General features: G+C 42.5%; 1 protein-coding gene across 1 annotated transcript in view; it reads right to left on the reverse strand.

Moving 5' to 3' along the window:
- Positions 1–623: 623 nt before the first annotated feature.
- The window catches only part of dusp22a (dual specificity phosphatase 22a), a 201,623-nt gene continuing 180,872 nt past the window's right edge, over positions 624–21,374 (reverse strand). The window contains exon 8 of the mRNA XM_072279193.1: positions 624–1,271. Within this exon, the coding sequence (XP_072135294.1) occupies positions 1,065–1,271 (207 nt within the window). The 3' untranslated portion in view covers positions 624–1,064. The remainder of the gene's footprint in view (positions 1,272–21,374) is intronic.

Here is a 21,374-nt window from a genome sequence, read left to right on the forward strand (position 1 = left end):
AGCCATCAGTTAGCACCAGATCCACAACAACTTTATTCCCTAGAAGGAAGAAGAATAAAGGGGGATTTGATAGAGGTATACATGAGCAGTATAGATAGGGTAAATGCAAGCGGACATTTACCCTATCAATACAAATTTTTTTTTCACTGAGGTTGGTTAAGATTGGAACAAGAGGTCATGGATTAAGGGTGAAAGGTGAAATGTTAATGGGGAACACGGGAGGAGGTGGAATTCCTTCACTCAGAGCGTGGTGAGAGTGTGAAACAAGCTGCCAGCAGAAGTGGTAGATCTGGGTTTGATTTCAACATTTGAGAGAAATTTGGATGGGTACATGGGTATGAAGGACTATGGTCTGGGAGCAGGTCAATGAGACTAGACAGATTAATGGTTCTAGCACTGACTAGATGGGCTGAAGGGCCTGTTTCTGTGCTGTATCTCTCTGTGACTCGAGCAGTGCAGAATGGACTCGATGGGCCAAGTAGTCGAATTCTCTGCTGTGTATTTTGTTCTTATAGACTCTAATGAAAACACTTGTAATGTTGGAGTAGGGAAAATGATGTGTGGTCAATAAGACAGAAACCATGGCATTTTTAAGAAAATGTACAAAAACAACAGACCAAATTTTGAATTTTATTTTACACATTTTTAAAATCTGTTTGGCAGAGATGAAAGAAAATACAACTGCTGACCTGCATAGGGAATAAAATGTTTGCATTTTAAAACACTGTCAAAGTCTCTGTGTAAAAGTGGCAATATCATCCATTGTTAGATTCCAGGCCAACAGGAATTAGCCCATAGATATCACAGCAAACATTGGTTCTGAACAAAGAAAAGGAGCTGGCCTAATCCAACTGAACTCAAATCTTAGTTAGGCACTTGATTTAAGAAAAGGCACAACTCTCTCAATGTTGCTAAGGAAAACTGTCAGTGGTAAACAAAAAAAGAATTCTGTGTGTACACATAATACTCTTGTATAATATTGCACCACAGGCTTCTATTCTACATATATTCCTGCTAATTTACAATGAATAAGATGACATACGGCAGTCTGGCACTGATCCCCATTATCTGTTCACCCAGTCATGGCTGCTACTGCCATAGGCTTTGTAAGGGAGAGGATAGACGTTTGCTGACTGGTCAGTGCCTTGTTGCTCCCCGTATCTCGGGTGCCGTTGCCTCTGCTTCTCGTTGTACTGTGACACCATCTTCCCAATCTCCTGCTTGTCGTTAAATCGATTCTCACCATATTCTGCCCGAAGCCATCTCCGATACTGAAACAAGATGACACAGGCGGAGATAAACAGTTAAATGTTGTTCTCCTCCTTTAGACAGATATATCAGAGGCTTTCTGCCACTCCACAAGCCCAAGCATGCACAGAACTTCCTGTCCTGGTCATTTCTGCATTCCAGGAATGTTCACTAGGGTGCTCTCACAAACATTGAATCAGACATTTCAAGGACTTGAATCAGATTCAGAATCAGAATCCCCCACCAACCACAGATTTCTTGCAAATTTCCTGCTGGCTGTTGTATACCTGGTTAAATGACAGGAAACGATTCAAAGGTTCATTGAACATTAATTATCAAAGGACGAATGCAGTATAGAACCCCGAGATTCGTCTTTCCCACAGACAGACATGAAACAAGGAAAACCATGGGACACTTTCAACGAAAAACATCAACCCACCCCCCCACATGCAAAAAATCCAAGTCACACAAGCAGCCACAAAGCAAAGTGAGAGATAGCCACAATATGAAACACGAATTCAACGGAGTTCTGCTTCAATCCAGCTCAGAAAAATTGATTATTGTTGAATATTGTTGGCCTGTTATTGGCACCTGGACCCAACAATACTTATTCATTGTGACACATGAGGAAGCCTTTTAGTCCAGCAGGTCAATTCTCCTCCTGAGAACTTTCACTCCCATAATACACTTAAGAGTCCTTTTCATCCATATACCCCATTAACTTCCTTTTAATTCTTCTTGCCACTTCTCTGGAGCCAATGTATGCATTTGTTGCATGGGAGGAAGAGGGAGTTCCCAGCAGGACTTCACTCTGCACTCTTCAACAGCCAGGATTGAACCTGTGTCCTTACAGCTGTGGGAAAGCAGCACTAACTTCTCCATAACCATGCCACCAATCTTTCATACCAGACTTCAAAACAAACATTATTCCGAACATTGTCAGAGGGAAAGATTAAACAATGCACTCAAAACTTCCTTGAAAAAAATGCATCATTCCACCTTCAAGGAGCAGTACCTCAAAAAGACGGCATCCATCATTAAGCACCCCCATCACCCAGGACATGCCCTCTTCTCATTGCTACCGTCAAGGAGGAGGTACTGGAGCCTGAAGGCACACACTCTACAATTCAGGAACAGATTCTTCCCCTCTGCCATCAGATTTCTGAATGGATATTGAACCCAGTACCTCACCAACAAGAGAAAATCTGCAGATGCTGGAAATCCAAGCAACACAACACGAAAAGAGTAAACTGTCGACGTTTTCAGCCGAGACCCTTCGTCAGGACTGGAGGGAAAGGATGAGAAATCAGAGTAAGAAGGTTGGGGGCGGGGGAGGGAGGGGAGGAAGAAGTACAAGGCGGCAGGTGATAAGAGAAAATGGGAGGGGGAGGGGTGAAATAAAGAGATGGGAAGTCGATTGGTAAACACTACCTCACTACTTTTTTCTGTTTGTGCATGACTTATTTAATTTAAAATTTTATACTATATATACTTACTGTAGTTTACAGTTTTATTATCATGTTATTACAATGCAGTGTTGCCGCATAACAGAACATTTCATGCCATATGCCGGTGATATTAAACTTAATTCTGGTTCAGACTCCTGGGAACCACAAGCTATCGACCCACGTGCCCCATCAGACATGTTCTTTCTTAAGTTCCACACTGGCCTCAACCCTACCCAACTATAGTGGAAGCAAGTTTTCCTCAGTCTGGAACAACTGCCAAGGAAGAAGTAGGAAATAAGGTGTAAAACAAGGGGTGCTAGAGGAACTCAGTAGGCAGAGGGTTAAATTTGTCAACAACCAAAGCAAATTCTGACAACAAAAGTGAATCAGACCATTGTCTAGAAAGAGTACAGAACCAGAGGGCACAGTCTCAGAATACAAGAATGTCCCTTTACAACAGAAATAAGGAGGAATTTCTTTAGCCAGAGGGTGGTGGGTGTGTGGAATTCATTGCCACAAACAACTGTGGAGCCAAGTCACTGACTATATTTAAAGCTGAGATTGATAGGTTCCTGACTAGTAAGGGTGTCAAAGGTTATGGGGAGAAGGCAGGAGAGTGGGGTTGAGAGGGATAATAAATCAGCCATGATGGAATGGCGGTTCAGACAAAACGGGCCAAGTGGCCTAACTCTGCTTCTATGTCTTATGGTCTGATATTGCTGATCTTTGATGAGTACAAAAGCAAACAATGATTTTAACTTCAGGAATTCTAGCTTTCACTTAAAACAAAAGGAAAACTGTTCTGTTTGCAAAGGAAGAATTTTTAGTGTGGCTTAATGAATATCTTAAAGACTAGAAAAAAAAAGTAACCAGTCTGTTCTGGCTATACTGTTCAATGTGATGAAGAGTTTCCAAATCAGCCCAGTAACATGGGTAGGTGAAAATAAAATGAAGATAAGGTCAGAATACTTTACGCCATTGGGTATGGGAGGAAATCGGAGCACGCGGAGGAAATCCACGTGGTCACGGAGAGAATGTACAAACTCCTTACAGACGGCGGTGGGAAATGAACCGCGATCGGTGATCACTGGTGCTGTCAAGTGATTGCACTGATATCTGCAAGTACATTTCAGAAAAGGCCATAAAGCATTCTAAAGGTTGTAAAAGGTTGTGTATAAATAGAGGTCCTTCATTCTTTTTGACTGAGTTTTCATTTAACAAGCGTGCATTCATACCAGAGTACAAATCCATGAATGCTACAGGAATGTTTCAGTGGATGTTTACTTACAAGATTCTATATGGGAATTTCCACTGGAGTTTACCCCTCCTGCTGTTTTTCCTGAAATTCATTTGGTAACCATGAAAAAATTTAACTCTTTATGACAATCTTTTTTTTCCTTAACACATTTTCAAGGATGTGGCATCCCTTGTGAGGCCACCTTATGTTGCTCATTCTGAAACTGGCTTTATGAAGTTGCCAGCGAAATTCCCTCTTGAAATGCTGCTATAAAGATACCACTGAATGGATTGACAGGCCATTTCTGTGGGTACTGGAGAGTCAACCACTCTACATCCAAGATAAAATTTGCAGATTTCCTACCCTGAAAAATATTACTGAAGCACATTCATTTTATGGTTACAAGGTCAAGTTTAGTTTTCAAATTTCAGCTTATTTAACTAACAAACCTGAATTACACAACTTCCATGCTGAGATTTAAACTCTCGTATTTACCTTGTCAGCCCACATCTCTGAGTTACCAATCTAGTAATTCAATCTCCGTATCGCTATCATACCTCATCACATCAAATATTTGACAGGTATACGGAACTGAAGACGAACAAGGTCTATCAGAAGTGCAAAATGTGTAGGGTGGAGCATAATTAAGAAACTTGAAAGGCAAGGAGGGGGCCACAAAATATCATTGGTTGACAGGACTAAGGTTAATCCAAAAACACAAGGGATTGCAGATGCTGGAATCTGGAGCAACAAATGATCTGCTGAAGGAACTCAGCAAGTCGCACAGCATCTGTGAGAAGAAAAAAGTAGTCACTGTTTTGGGATGAAACTTTGAAATCAGGAATTTTTTTTCTCACTATCTCACGGATGCTGAATGACTTGCTGAGGTTAAAAACACAAACACGAGGAAATTTGCAGATGCTGGAAAATCAAGTAACACACACAAAAAAAAATGCTGGTGAATGCAGCAGGCCAGGCAGCACCTCTAGGAAGAGGTACAGTCGGCATTTTGGGCCGAGACCCTTCGTCAGGACTAACTGAAAGAAGAGGTAGTAAGAGATTTGGAAGTAGGAGGGTGAGGGGGAGATCTGAAATGATAGGAGAAGACAGGAGGGGGAGAGATGGAGCTAAGAGCTGGAAAGTTGATTGGCAAAAGGGATACAAGGCTGGAGAAGGGACTTGCTGAGTTGTTCAGGCAGAGTGCTTGTTAATCCAAAGATGTTCTATAAGTATATTAAGGGCAAAAGGATTATGCAGAGTTTGTTATCCTGTTACAGCAAAGACATCAGTCAGGTGGAAAGAGTGCAAAGAGGATTTTTGAAGAGAGCCATAGGAGGTAGACAATATACAATAGGTGCAGGAGTAGGCCATTCAGCCCTTCGAGCCAGCACCACCATTCACTGGGATCATAGCTGATCATCCACAATCAGTACCCTTTTTCTGCCTTCTCCCCATTTCTCTTCACTCCACTATCTTTAAGAACTCTATCTAACTCTTTTTTGAAAGAATCCAGAGAATTGGCCTCCACTGCCTTCTGAGGCAGAGCATTCCACAGAACCACAACCCTCTGTGTGAAAAAGTTTTTCCTCAACTCTGTTCTAAATGGTCTACCCCTTATTCTTAAACTGTGGCCTCTGGTTCTGGACTCCCCCAACATCGGGAACATGTTTTCTGCCTTTAATGTGTTCAATCCCTTAATAATCTTATATGTTTCAATCAGATCCCTTCTCATCCTTCTAAATCCCAGTGTATACAACCCCAGTCGCTCCAATCTTTCAACATATGACAGTCCTGCCATCCCGGGAATTAACCTCGTGAACCTACACTGCACTCCCTCAATAGCTAGAATGTCCTTCCTCAAATTTGGAGACCAAAACTGTACACAATATTCCAGGTGTGGTCTCACCAGGGCCCTGTACAACTGCAGAAGGACCTCTTTGTTCCTATACTCGACTCCCCTTGTTATGAAGACCAGCATGCCATTAGCTTTCCATCTGGTTTCCATCCCCCTGAGATATTAGTCCCTCTTCAGTCCTGGTGCAAACTGTGCCTTCCGTGCAGGTCCCACCTTCCCTGGAAGAGAGCCCAGTGGTCTAAAAATCTGAAGCCCTTCCTCCTACACCAACTCCTTAGCCATGTATTTAACTGTATAATCTTCCTATTTCTGGCCTCACTAGCACATGCACCAGAGTGCCAAAACAGATAGTGGAGGAATTGTGGGGAAAGATGTTGTCAAACCTACAAACAAAGTCAGGAATCAAAAGGTTGAGCATGATGGGACTAACGTTCTGAGCTGTGTATATTTATAGTAGGTAGATTTATTTCATTATTTATTCTTTCTTTCTTTCTTATTGTACATTTAGAGTAGTGGGGATGCCAGGCAGGATAGTGAAATGCTCCTCTTGCTGGATGTGGGAAGTCAAGGAGACGTCTCGTGTCCCTGATGACTACTTCTGCAAGAAGTGCAAACAGCTGCAGCTTCTAACAGATCGTGTTAAGGAGCTGGAGCTGGAACTGGGTGAGCTCCAGATCACTCAAGAGGTTGAGGGGTAGATGGGCATGGCACACAGGGAGGTAGTTACACCCAAGGTCCAGGACACATGTAACTGGGTGACCATCGTCAGGAGTGGGAAGGGGGATAGACAGCCAGTGCAGAGTACCCCTGTGTCAGTACCTTTCTACAACAGGCACTGTTGGAGGGGGTTGACCTAGCAGAGGAAAGCAGCATCAGTCAGGTCTCTGGCACCGAGTCTCTCTCTGTGGCTCACAAAGTAAAGGGGGAGAAAGCAAGTTGTAGTGACAGGGGAACAGAAAGGAGTTCTGTGGATGGGACAAGATTCCTGGATGGTATGTTTCCTCCCGGGTTTCAGGGTCAGGGACGTCACAGATCGAGTCTGAAGGATTATTAAGTGGGTGGGGGAGCAGCCAGAGTTTGTGGTCCACGTTGGGACCAATAACTTAGGTAGGAGGGGTGACAAGGCCCAGCAAAGTGAGTTCAGGAAGTTAAAGGACAGTACCTCCAGGGTTGTGATTTCAGGATTGTTATCTGTGCGATGTGCTAGTGAGGCCAGAAATAGGAAGATTATACAGTTAAATACATGGCTAAGGAGTTGGTGTAGGAGGAAGGGCTTCAGATTTTTAGACCACTGGGCTCTCTTCCAGGGAAGGTGGGACCTGCACAGAAAGCACAGTTTGCACCTGGACTGAAGGGGGACTAGTATCTCAGGGGGATGGAAACCAGAGTGTCAAAACAGATAGTGGAGGGATTGTGGGGAAAGATGTTGTCAAGCCTACAAACAAAGTCAGGAATCAAAAGGTTAAGCATGGCGGGACTAATGTTCTGAGCTGTGTATATTTCAAACAAAGGAGTATTGTAGGAAAGACAGATGAATTTAGAGCATGGATCAGCAGGTGAAATTACAATATTGTAGCCATTAGTGAGACTTAGTTGCAAGAGGAGCAGGACCAGCAGCTCAGTGTCTGGGGTTCCATTGTTTCAGACATGGTAAAGCGGGAAGGATTAAAAGGTGAGGGATGGCATTACTAGTCAGAGAAAATGTCATGGCAGTGCTCAGACAGGACAGACTGGGGAGTTCATCTAGAGAGGTTTTACGGGTTAGGACTGAAGAATAAAAAAGGTATGATATTATTGGGATTATATTATAGACCACCCAACATCCATGGGATTTAAAGGAGCAAATTAGAAGCATTGCAGACTATTGCAAGAAACAAAAAGTTGGAATAGTAGGTGATTTTAACTTTCCACATATTGACTAGGACTCCATACTGTAAAGGAGCTAGATGGGAAAGAATCTTTATCAAATTTATCGAGGAAAGTTTCCTTATTCAGTACACAGAAGTGCAGCTAGAGAGAGTGCAATACTAGATCTCCTGTTAGCAAATGAGACAGGGCAGGTGACAGAAGTTTGGGTAGGGAACACTTTGCATCTAGTGATCACAATGCCATTAGTTACAAGGTAATTATGGAAAAGCATAGGTCTGGTTCTCAGGTTGAGATTCTAATTTGAAGAAAGGCCAATTTTGATGGTATCAGAAAGTACCTGGCAAGTGTGAATTGGGACAGATTGTTCTCTGGCAAAGCTGTACTTGGTAAGTGGGAGGCCTTCAAAAGTGAAATTTTCAGAGTACAAAGTTTGTATGTTCCTGTCAGAATAAAAGGCAAGGATAACAGGTTTAGGGAGCCTTAGTTTTCGAGAGATAGTGAGGCAGGAACAAATGATGTACCTCAGTATAAGAAAATGCAAGAGAACTCAGGGAAATGAGGAGGACTAAAGGGAATCATGAGGTTGTTTTAGCAGGCAAGGAGGAGGGCTTCTACAGATACACTAAGAGCAAAAATATAGCAAGGGTGAAAATTTGTTCTCAGGGAGGTCAGAGTGGTTATCTATGTGTGGATTTTAAAGAGATGAAGGAGATCTTAAATGGATTTTTTACATCTGTATTTACTCAGGAGATGAACTCAGAATCTATAGATGTGATGCACTGAAGTAGCGAGGTCATGGACTCTATACAGATCACAGAGGTGGAGGTGGTTGCTCTCTTGAGGCAAATCACAATGGATAAATCCCCGGGGCCTGACAATGTGTCCCCTCGGACCTTGTGGGAGATTAGTGCAGAAATTGACAGGGCCCCAGCAGAGATATTTAAAACGTCCTCAGCCACAGGTGAGGTGCTGGAGGATTGGCAGATAGCTAACGTTGTTCCATTGTTTTAAAAAGGCTTTAAGAATAAGCAAGGAAATTATAGACCAGTAACCCTGACATCAGTACTGGGAAGATTATTGAAAGGTATTCTCAGGGACTGAATATATAAGTATTTGGATAGAAAGGGACTGATTAGGAATAGTCAATATGGCTTTGTGCATGGTAGGCCAAGTCTAACCAATCTTACAGAGTTTTTCAAGGAAGTTACTAAGAGGTGAGTGCCACTGTGAACTGAGGCTGTGGCCTACAACTAATGAGCTCCTGGTTCGGCTGCAACTGGCTTCATAGCTGTGGACTCACTTTCATGAACTTCAGTTACAATGCTATTTGCTTAGTTTTATTGTTTGCATGATTTTGGTTTTTTTTCTGCACATTTGACAGCTTTCTATTTTTTAATGGGCTCTATTGGGTTTCTTTGTTTTGTGGCCGTCCGTAACGAGACAAATCTCATGGTTGTATATTTGACGATAAATGTACTTTGAACTTTGAAATTGATGAAGACAAGACAGTGGATGCTGTCTACATGGACTTTAGTGAAGCCTTTGACAAGGTCTCACATGGGAGATTGGTCAAGAAAATTCAGTCACTTGACATTCAGGATGAGGTAGTAAATTGGGAGAAGCCAAGGAGTGGTAGCAGAGGATTGCTTTTCTGAATAGAGACCTGTGACTGCTGCTGTGATGCAGGGATCAGAGCTGGGTCCGCTGTTGTTTTTCATCTATATCAACAATCTGGAAGATAATGAGGTAAACCAGGTCAGCAAATTTGCAGATGACACCAAGACTGGTGGTGTAGTGAACAGCAAGGTAGACTATCAAAGCTTGTAACAGGATCTGGACCAGCTGGAAAAGTAGGCTGAAAAATGGCAGATAGAACATAATGCAGACAAGTGTGAGGTATTGTACTTCGGGAGGAACAACCAGGCATCTACTACCACTCTCTGACTTCTCCCACAATGCCAATGCCTAATCCAATTTACTACCTCATCTCACCTGGTGAGTGGTAGGGTACTGACAAGTGAGGCAGAACAAAGGGATCTGAGAATACAGATCTATAATGCCTTGAAAGTGACATCACAGGTAGATGGGGTTGCAAAGAAAGCTTTTGGCACATTGGCCTTCATAAATCAATATATTGAGCAGAGGAATTAGGATGTTATGTTGAAATTGTAAAAGACATTGGTGAAGCCTAATTTGGAGTATCATGAACAGTTTTGGTCACCCGCCTACAGTAAAAAAGATTGAATGAGTGCAGAGAAAATTTACGAGGATGTTGCTAGGATTTGTTATCCGGAAAGGTGGAATAGGTTATCCCAGGCAGCTGAGAGAGGCAAGAGAATAGATTGCTTGAAATTTAACTGACATTTTTAAATCCATGCAGACAAGTGAGGTTTCTATTGCCTGCAAGATGATAAACTTGGTCCCCCATTTCAAGAAGGCAGCAGGGAAAAATATGGTAATTATAGACCTGCGAGACTAGTAGGAAAGTTATTGGAGAAAATGCTGAGGGACAGGATCAATAACCACCTGGAAAAATGGTCTAATCAGAGACAAGGAGATGTCTGTAAGTGAATCTCCAGTCCCTTACCTTTCCTACCCACCTGGGTTCATCTCTCACCTTCTAGCTATCCTCCTTCCCCTCCTTAGTCTAGTGTCTTCCCCGCTTCTCAACCTAAAATGTTGACTGCTAATTTCCATGGATCTGCCTGACCTGAGGAGTTCCTCAGCATTGTGTGTGTGTGCTGTTCTGTAAGTGAATGATGGTGTTGACTGGCACATTCCCGGGTGCAGGAATGCATACTGAGGGATACAGTGAAATTCAGTACAGCTCCCGCAAAGGCCTTTTAGGAAAGGTCTTCTTGCTATTGGACAATAAGAGGCTTGACTCTATTATTTCCAATCTAGCTCAGATATTCTCCATGACCTTAGAATTTTGAGAATTTTCATTTTTCTCAGTCTTCCCTTTTTTCATTATAGGGTCATTTAGATGTTGCTAAGTTATTGGATGACCATATAGATGCCTAGACAATCTCTCAAAGAACAGGCTTGAATGTCACTATCTGGGGTTCCCAACCTGGGGTGCACAGTTAATGGTAGGGGTTTATGGCATAAAAAAGGTGGTGACCCCCTGCTTTAGGTAATTAAATATACCTATAAAAGTAACCACCATTGTCCTCCAAGGAAGGAAACTAGCCGTGTTTATCAGAACTCATCAAAGCGTGACTCCAGAGTTACCAAAACTGTTGACTCTCAACTGACCTCTAAAACGTTCCCTGCAACCCACTTAGAGAGTTATTTAGGGATAAACAATAATTGATGGCATTGCTATATCCAGGCATGAAAGTTTTTTTAAAAATACTTCTTGATTTATTCGCAAACAACAGGAATTCTGCAGATGCTGGAAATTCAAGCAACACACATAAAAGTTGCTGGTGAACGCAGCAGGCCAGGCAGCATCTCTAGGAAGAGGTGCAGTCGACGTTTCAGGACTGACGAAGGGTCTCGGCCTGAAACGTCGACTGCACCTCTTCCTAGAGATGCTGCCTGGCCTGCTGCACTCACCAGCAACTTTTATGTGTGTTTCTTGATTTATTCTTTTTTTTTCGGTGGCATTTACATGTGGGTCTCCATCTTGGATTCACGATATTTTGGTGTATTTGGATCCCAACATAAATAGTGAGGCTTCAAAAGTATGTCAAAGACTGGGTTTCCTGTAATGAGTGACACTGACAAGGCACACGGCAGGTGTGCACTGTAATATTATCCAATGAATGAATGCAGCTCTAACAATCAAGCTCAAACCACCCGAGACAAAGCAGTTCACTTGATTGGCATCTATTCCACCACATTGCGCATCAGTTCCTTCTGCCAACAGTGTATCATGTTTGCATTGTGCATCTACAAACTTGCTATGAGCACTCAAACAACATCTCCCAAACCGTCAAACTGTGCCACATGGAAGGATCAGTGTGCAGAAAGTAAAAAGAAGCATAAGTTTCCCTCCAGGCTACCCGCTGCCCTAAGTTGGAAATGTATCACTGTATCACTGGATATCCCTCCTGAGCCATGCTGTCAAAGGACCATCACAGTGCAAACAGCAGCGGTTCAAGAATGTAATCTCCACCATATTCCTAAGGATTATTAGAGAGGACCAACAAATGCTAGCCTTGCCAACAAAAGGACACATTCCGTCAAATGAAGAAGCAAGAGTTCTATAAGCCAATAACAAACAGGCCTGCTGCAGTGTAAACTCAAAATCATAGCTCACTGGGAAGTTGAGTGAGAAAGGTTAAGGCACCATGGAAGAGGAAGTCCTTTTCTTTGCTATGAAGCCAATTTAAGGTTTAGCATCCCTCACTTTATATCCTATGAGTTTCATATCAGTGTTCATTTAACATCAACAGGCATTAGGCAGATTACTTGTAAGAAGAAGTTAACATGTGATGATAAAGAGTCTCAGCCCAAAGCATCGACTGTTGACTCTTTTTCCAAAGATGCTGCCTGGCCTGCTGAGTTCCTCCAGCACCTTGTGTTTGTTTAACACCAAAGTGGGAAGCTCATTGCAAGACCCCGCAAAATATGATATTATTACCATAAAGCCCCACGTGCAAGTCTAAATGAATTTTAAGTTCTCTTGAAATGTGCATCAACCAATGTGAATGCTTCAGCTACAAGTGAATATTGAATTTATTGACTCATTCTAAGGAATACTAAACTCCTTCGTTTTAATCGCTGACTTTTCCCAGATCTGGTCAAAGGTCATCAACCTGAATCATTAATCTCGTTCCTCTCCTGGCAAACATGGTCTGCTGAGTAATTCCAGTATTTCCTGCTTTATTTCAACAATGGCTCAGATGGCAACATTTCCAGCACTCAGTCAAAAGATCAAAAGATGAGTGAACACATACCTGTCAGCTGACAATGAGGGAGGGATGCATTTTCACAACTGTTATCTCATGTTAACCTAAAAGAATCCGTGGCATTATTTTGAAGAACAGAATATTTCTCTGCAGTATCTGGGCCAGTATTTCTCCCACAATGAACGTAACAAAAATACACTTAGCCACTTTATTAGGTATGCCTGTACAATTTTCTCATTAATGCAAATATCTAATCAGCCAATTATGTGGCAGCAACTCAATGTAAAAAAGCAAGAGGTTCAGTTGTTGTTCAGATCAAACATCAGAATGGGGAAGAATTGTAGTCTCTAAGTGACTTTGACCATGGAATGATTGTTGGTGCCGGACAGGGTGATTTGAGTATCTCAGAAACTGCTGATCATTTTCATGCACAACAGTTTTAGAGTTTATAGAGAATGATGTAGAAAGCAAAAAGCATCCAGACAGCAGTGATTCTGTGGGCGAAAATGCCTTGTTGATGAGAGAAGTGAGAGGAGAATGGTCAGACTGGTTTAAGCCGACAGGAAGGCGTGAGTAACTCAAATAATCACGCGTTGCAACAGTGGTTTGCAGAAGAGCATCTCTGAATGCACAATATGTCAAACCTTCATGTGGATGTGCTATAGTTGAAGAAGACCATGAACATACACTCAGTGGCCACTTTATTATTACAGGAGGTACCTAATAAAGTGGCCACTCCCGCTGAGTGTAGATACTTAATAGTAAATAATTACGGATGCTGGAAATCCAAAGTAAAAATTTTTTAAATACTTTGGAAATATTCAGTGCAGGAAACAACTGTGTAGAGAGGAACAAAGTTAACACTGGGTAAATTGTCTATTCTAAAGAGAGGTCTCTCTCCTGAAATAATCCAATTTGTCTCTCTGTAAATGCTGTCTGACATTTTGATTGTTTCCAGCAATTCCTGGTTATCACATCTTTGTTGCTTATAGGTTCTTGCAGCATGTTAACTGGCTGCCTTATTTTGTGCATTGTACAACAATGATACACTCAGTGATTACTTTATCAGGTACACCTGTACACCTGTTCATTAATGCAAATATCTATTCATCCAATCACGTGGCAGCAGCTCAATGCATCAAATCATCCAGACATTATTAAGAGGTCCAGATGCTGTTTGGCCCAAACATTGTTCATGGAATGATTGTTGGTGCCAAACAGGATGGTTTGAGTATCTCAGAAACTGCTAATCTCCAGCGATTTTCACACACGACAGTGTCTAGGTTTTTCAGAAAATGGTGCTAACCGCAAAAAGAAACCATCCAAAGATCGGCAGTTCTGTGGGCAAAAACACCTTGTGAATGAGAGAGGTGAGAGGAGAATGGCCAGACAGGTTCAAGCTGACAGTAACTCAAATAACCATGCATCACAACAGAAGAAAATCTCTGAACACATAATGTGTCAAACCTTGAAGTAGGTGGGCCACAGCAGTAGAAGACCACAAACATACACTCAATGGTGACTTTATTAGGTACAGGAGGGACCTAATAACATGCCCATGGAGTCTACACACACGATTTTGGAGAGCTGTATCACTGGTGATGGTGAAAAGACTCAAAGTCCTGAACTATTCATTGTGTTCAGGCTTTTATTTGCTAACAAATAGCCCTGCAGACTTTTGTTTCAAAGTTCAGCTGGACCACAACAGCAAGTCATCTATTCTTGCTTGAAGTAGTTTCCAGTCAAACTAAAGCCCTATGCCATCTTTCTTTCATATCTGCCATCAAAATCAGCATCTGTAAGTATTGTTTTAGTTCATAACGGAAGATACTATGTGAGCAATGTTTTGTGTTATTATTGTGTAAAAGTTTATTCTTGGTTATTGGTATGGTGTTTGACCAGCCTTGGTAATTTAGGGAATGATTACATGACATCGCAAATGTCACACCACTCTTTAAGAAAGGAGGAAGGCAGCAGAAAGGAAATTATAGACCAGTTAGCCTGACCTCAGTGGTTGGGAAGATGTTGGAATCAATTGTTAAGGATGAGGTTATGGTGACACAGGACAAGACAGAACAACATCAACAACAAGATAGAACAGCATAGCTTCTTTAAGGGATAATCTTACTTGAAGAACCTGTTAGAATTCTTTGAGGAGATTACAAATAGGATAGATAAAGGGGATGTAGTGGATATTGTATATTTGGACTTTCAGAAGACTTTTGACAAGGTGCCACACGTGAGGCTGCTTACTAAGTTAAAAGCCCATGGTATTACAAGACAGTTACTGGCATGGCTAGAGCATTGGCTGATTGGTAGGAGGCAGCAAGTGAGAGTAAAAGGATCCTTTTCTGGTTGGCTGCCAGTGACTTGTGGTATTCCACAAGGTTTAGTGTTAAGACCACTTCTTTTTATGCTGTATATCAATGATTTAGATGGTGAAATAGATGGCTTTGTTGCCAAGTCACCAGATGATACGAAGCTTTGTAGAGGGGCAGTAGTGTTGAGGAAACAGGTAGGCTGCAGAAGGACTAAGACAGACTAGGAAAATGGACAAGAAGGTGCCAAATGAAATACAATGTTGGAAAATGCATGGTCATGCACTTTGGCAGAAGAAATAAAATGCAGACTATTTTATAAATGGGGAGAAAATCCAAAAATTTGAAATGCAAAAGGATTTCAGAGTCCTTGTGCAGAACACCCTAAAGGTTAACTTGCAGGATGAGTTGGTAGTGAGGAAGGCAAATGCAATGTTAGCATTCATTCCAAGATGTCTAGAAAATAAGAGCAGGTATGTGATGCTGAGGTTTTATAAGACACTGGTGAGGACTCACCTTGAGTATTGTGAACAATTTTGGGCTCCTCATCAAAGAAAGGATGTGCTGGCATTGGAGAGGGTCCACAGGAGGTTCACAAGGATGGTACCAGGAATGAAAGGGTTATCATACGAGGAACGCTTGATGGCTCTGGATCTGCACTCATTGAAATTTAGAAGGATAAGGCAGGATCTCATTGAAACCCTACTAATGTTGAAAGGCCTAGACAGAGTTGAGGTGGAAAGGATGTTTCCCATAGTGGGGAAGTCTAGGGCAAGAGGGCACAGCTCAAGATAGAGGAGCATCCATTTAAAACAGATATGTGGAGAAATTCCTTTAGGCAGAGGACAGTGAATTTGTGGAATTTGTTACCACAGACAGCTGTGGAAGCCAGGTTATTGGGTGTATGTAAGGCAGAGACTGATAGGTCCTTAACTGGACACAGCATCAAAGTTTACCTGGAGAAGGCCGGGGAATGGGCTGAGGAGGGGAAAAAAGGATCAGCCATGATTGAATGGCAGAGCAGACTCGATGGGCCAAATGGCCTAATTCTGCTCCTATGTCTTATGGTCTTCTATTAATCTTCTTGCACATATTAAAACTTCTCTTACTCATGGTGTGTATAATTTTTGATATTTTACATGTAAGTATAGCTTCATATATTCCTAATTTCTTATGTGACCCAATCATCTTAAGTTTGCTGCATTAAGTACTTTTCTGTTTCTCTCTCAGTTTTACTCTTATTCAATCATATTTGTGAATGCTGTCCAATAAAGCACCTGAGGCTTGGACGCTATATCCTGACCCCCATGCTCAATAGAGTTTGGCTTACTCTGCATTGAGTACCTCCTACTTCACACACAAGGAGAGCAGTACAGTAAAAAGACTTGAGCGCAGCTGGCCAAACGCTTTATGAACAGTCAACAGCAGAGAATAACAAGCATTATGGATGAGAGGCACTCAAAACGCACAACACCACAGGAAATACAACGCTCACAAGACAGAGTATCTGGTGACAGCACAGTTCACTGCAGTCATGTTGATCATCAGTTGGTGCTGCAGCAGCACAAGCCAGAGTGAAGACAGAGGCTACACCGTACATGCTAAATGTGCACATTAAAATAGACAAATCTCGACGAAAGCCTGATTAAGAAGCCTTACCTCATGAAAAAGAGGCTGCAGCTGTTATCGCCCAGGCAGAGATGTTGGAGGCAACAGCAGAGCAAGAGGGTGAGGAGCTTCACAGTAAAACAAAAGCCATCAAGGGTGCAGTCTCATTGATTCTATTATGGCTATTGGATTTACTGAGTATGCCTGCAAGAAAACGAATCCCAGGGTTGTATATGCTGGTTCAACCACTGCCCTCAGAGGGGCCACCGGTTCGAGTCACTGCCGCTGGGTTGTGTCACTGCCCTCGGTGGGGCCACTGGGTCCCAGTGCTCTCGAAGCTGTTATTGAACTTCTGAGATTTATGGATTGGACTGTGGTTCATATTGGTCTCTTTCAGTTTGTTTTGTGTTCTTGTCCATTCTTTCTTGTTGCCGATTGGCGGGTGGGGGTTTGGAGTTTGATGTTCCTGTTGTTGTTTCTCCATGAGGGTGATCAATTCGTTTTTATCCAAACAAGGGGTTGGGGTTTGTGAAGTCTACTTTCTTTCTCTTTTCATGCAGTAGTGATTGATGTCTTTCTTTCAACTAATTCTATGGTTGCATTTTTGGCTATCTGGAGAAGACAAATCTCAGTTGTATTCTGCATACATACTTTGACAATAAAATGAACCTTTAAAATAGTTAATTCTTCAGATATGTTACACAACTCCTTCTTAGCTGTCCAGCACCAAACAAGGAATCCCTCTACTGTTAAAACAGAGAAGATAATGCCAAGATTTGACATTAACAGTCCACATCAGCAGACAAGATTTAACGCGCTTCAGTGCACAGACAGTTTACCAGAAGGCCAGCCAGAGTCTTCAGTCATGACAGATATGGCAAAGTATCAAAGTTATAGAGCATGGAAATAATCCTGTATTAATGCAATGAGTCATCTGGATCTTACTGCAGGTGAGGAATTGGACTTCCTGTCAAAATGGCTTGGTAAGGCACTTTAGAGCAGTTCATATAGGCTGCCCGGCTGCAGCTTGAAGAATGGCCTGGGACAGGCTCGTCGAATATTACAATGCGTCAGAGGTAATAGAATGCACACTTTTCAAGAAGCTGGACAGCTTTTCAAAGATTGCAAATAAGGATAACTGCAAGTTAAGAGAACTTGATAATCTAGTAATGAAGCTGCTTTTAGCAAAGTAAGTTGGTTATCTGCCTGGCTTAGTTTATGTAGATACTGCCTAAGGTATCAGTCCTAGAGGGCTATGCAGTAGGGTAATTCTAGGCTGTAGGTTACATGGTCAGCACAACATTGTGGGCCGAAGGGCCTGTAATGATTTCTCTGATTCTATGATTGTTGAAAAGCTGCCATATTCTTTGCAAGATAAATTAATTTCTCGAAGTTCGAGGTGTAAAGAGGAGAATGGAGTCATATATTCCTGCCCACACCCTACCCACTTTCATTCTTCACTGATTTTGTCTGCCATCAAGCTAAAATAAAAAATTACCCCAGTTTTGCTCTTCCCAGCCATGGCTCATCTCAGAGTGAGAAACCTCCTCTAAAAGCACACAAACATTAATACTCCAGTGTCAGTCCATAAGAACAATGTCTCCTAACCGACAGCTCATAATGAAACTGTACTTAAAGATGACCCATTGTCCCATCCATAATAAACCTCAACCCTTATGAAAGTGCTGTGGCTTTAGGTTAAAAACCATTGAGGAACAAAAGGGTTACCTGAAAGAGCAAGAGACTTGCTCCAGACGCTGTTCTTCATCAGCACATCTCGCATGTAACTGCAAGGCCACATTAAAGTGTCATGGATGAAGCGACAACAGTCATGTTATGGCCCTACGCCCTGGTCCTCCTCTGTGGGCATCCAAGTTTTAGATCACACTTCAGAGCACAGCAGGGAGGAAGAGGAAGAAACTTTGCCGTCTGTGACACTTCATGCAGAGAGGTTTGTAACAGCAGTCTAGCCACTAAATCCTGTTCCAAGATATGCTTAGTTAAAGTGTATCCTAGAGGAGAACTAGAGAATGCTTTCAAGATGTACGCTATGCTCAATAACCACAGCAACAGATCCATAACCCGGTCAGAGTTCTTTGGTCTGTTTGGTATCTACCGTGATTCATTGTCTTATATCTTGAAGACCTCTGGTGATGTTTTGGAGAGATCTGGTAGCAGAGCAACGCACACAAAATGCCAGAGGAACTCAGCAGGCCAGACAGCATCTATAGGTTACCAATATAAAGCATGGAATGGTGGCATAACTCTTACACTTCCAACACTAATTGAGTGTAATGACATTCCAGAAAATCGTGAAGAAATATTGACTCCTGAGGCTGCTCTCTATCACACCCATCTCAAGTGCTAGATCCTACCTCTAGATGATAAACATAAATCCTACTTCTGCTTGGAAGAGATATCCTCACAGCACATAAGGTCAGGAAGCATATCAACAGTCTTGCCAATGCCCCTTTCATGTAGAAGTTGGGACCTAAGAACGGTCCTTGTTAGAGATACGTGTTTAGGGAATGTCCACAGGCCTACTGTTCACAAAGTTAATAGAAACGTTCTGGAAAATGAGAAGGTTTCACTCCTCAGCCCTTACACAGGCCATTTTAACCTTCAAGAAAGGCTTAACTCCAGTTCACAGCCTCAACACGGTCTCTCACAAAGTGCTAATATCAGCAGAACAGATGAAGACCACCCTGGGCTTCAAAAGAACTGAGGAAGATCATAAGCTTGCACTCTCTTCTGAAGATGTACTCTTTCTTAAGTCTATAGACAACGAGGTTTCCAAGATGAGTCCAACAGCTAAGTGGCACCTCTCCCCTCTAGGTTTCCTAGACCAATTCTGCCCAGCTCATCTCTCTTCTCTATGGCACGTGCATGATCAAAAGCCAAAGATGAAAGAGTAGTTTGTTGCTTTCATGCAGAAGGTCTCTGAAATCACCATGCAGAGCTCACCCCTCCACGACTAAGGGAAAAGGAAGGTGATATCCCACATTTGGAGTCTACCACCCCACACCAGATCAGGGTGGTTTTTTGACTCTAGTGTTTAATATGATGGGAGTAGTCTAAATCAGGGGTCCGACCATTTTTGCACCACGGACTGATTTAATATTAACAATATTCTTGAGGACTGGCCAACCGGAGGGTTGGGGTGGGGGGAGGTGTTCAAGTAGGGTTAAACTCACCTGAACATGCCTTTTACAGTTAGGGTTGCCAACTTTCTCACTCCCAAATAAGGGACAAAAGTAGCAGTCAAATCCTGACAAAGGGTCCCGGCCCGAAACGTTGACCGTACCTCTTCCTATAGATGCTGCCTGGCCTTCTGCGTTCCACCAGCATTTTTTGTGTGTGTTGATGGGACATTTGTGTTTACCCCGAGAAAGACTACCATGACCATGAAGCCTTGCCCGGGCTCCTGTGTGCATATGCGTGTTGTTCACATATGTGACGTGCACGTACATGCCGATTTTTTTTCCACAGATCACTTTTGGCTTCATCTTCCCGACTACACCGTACATACATTATTTCTACTTTATATAGGCTGTGTATTTATCATATCATTAATGCTTTTACTATATGTTAGAATTATTTTAGGTTTTATGTGTTATTTGGTATGATTTGGTAGGTTATTTTTTGGGTCTGGGGACTTTTCCATATAAATTAATGGTAATTGCTTCTTCGTTTTACGCCATTTCGGCACGAAAGGTTTCATAGGAACGCTCTACCTTAGCAGGGGAAATACGGGACAAGGGCAGTCCCGTATGGGACAAACCAACTTAGCCCAATATACAGGATGTCCCGGCAAATACGGGACAGTTGGCAACCCTATGTTCAAGTTCAACAGTGCGTGACAGGGAATGAGGAAAGGTGCAGCTGACTCATATCGTTTCCTCACAGCCCGGTAGCACATGCTTTGCGGCCCGGTGGTTGGGGACCGCTGGCCTAAATAACATGCTGCTTACTGGACCAGACTTGGATAATAGCCATTTGGGGGTTCCTGATCCACTTTAGGAAAATGTGTATGACAGTCACTGCTGATATTCAACAGACTGAATCTCTGTTTCTCTCTAAGTCATGACTCCTTACATTTCTGAGATTGTTGCTTGTTCCTCAGATGGCAGAGAAATGACCCTAATATCCACATAGAACTCATGTGGTCATGAGATGAAAGTTCACGTATCTGGGAACCGGACTTCACTGGCAGTGGACACCTACTGTCTCAGAATGGCTGCAATGAAAGGGGAACAACTATACAATTCAAGTACCTGTCGCATCGTTGAACATGGGTTCTGTGTGCATGTTGGTCTCACTTCTCTGCTATTTGAGAAAGACACAATTAGCCTGCTGAAGAGAACTCAAGCTTCACTCTCTGACTTTAACTTGAAGCTTCACTAGATCATGTAGAAGAGTACTGATGTGTTGAGAACATTTTCACAAGGAGACCATACAAAAGACATCAAAGACCTTGACCTGGCTGGAGAAGCTATTCCCACTCATTTCAGTCTCAGCTTAAACTGGGAAGCTGCAGATGACACATTTACCTTCCAGGTGTCTATCAGTGATAAGTCATTTGCACAGCATGGAACTCTGTCAACAATAAACAGTCTCTTTGACCCTCTCGGGTTTATTACTCCTGTCTCAGTACAAGGAAGCACCTACTCAAAGAAACATCAATGGAAACATAGAAACATAGAGAATAGGTGCAGGTGTAGGCCATTCGGCCCTTCGAGCTTGCACCGCCATTCAGTATGATCATGGCTGATCATCCAACTCAGAACCCTGTACCTGCCTTCTCTCCATACGCCCTGATCCCTTTAGCCACAAGGGCCATATCTAATACCCTCTTAAATATAGCCAATGAACTGGCTTCAACTGTTTCCTGTGGCAGAGAATTCCACAGATTCACCACTCTCTGTGTGAAGA

This window comes from Mobula birostris, chromosome 15 (assembly GCF_030028105.1).
Source record: "Mobula birostris isolate sMobBir1 chromosome 15, sMobBir1.hap1, whole genome shotgun sequence".
Taxonomy (NCBI): domain Eukaryota; kingdom Metazoa; phylum Chordata; class Chondrichthyes; order Myliobatiformes; family Myliobatidae; genus Mobula; species Mobula birostris.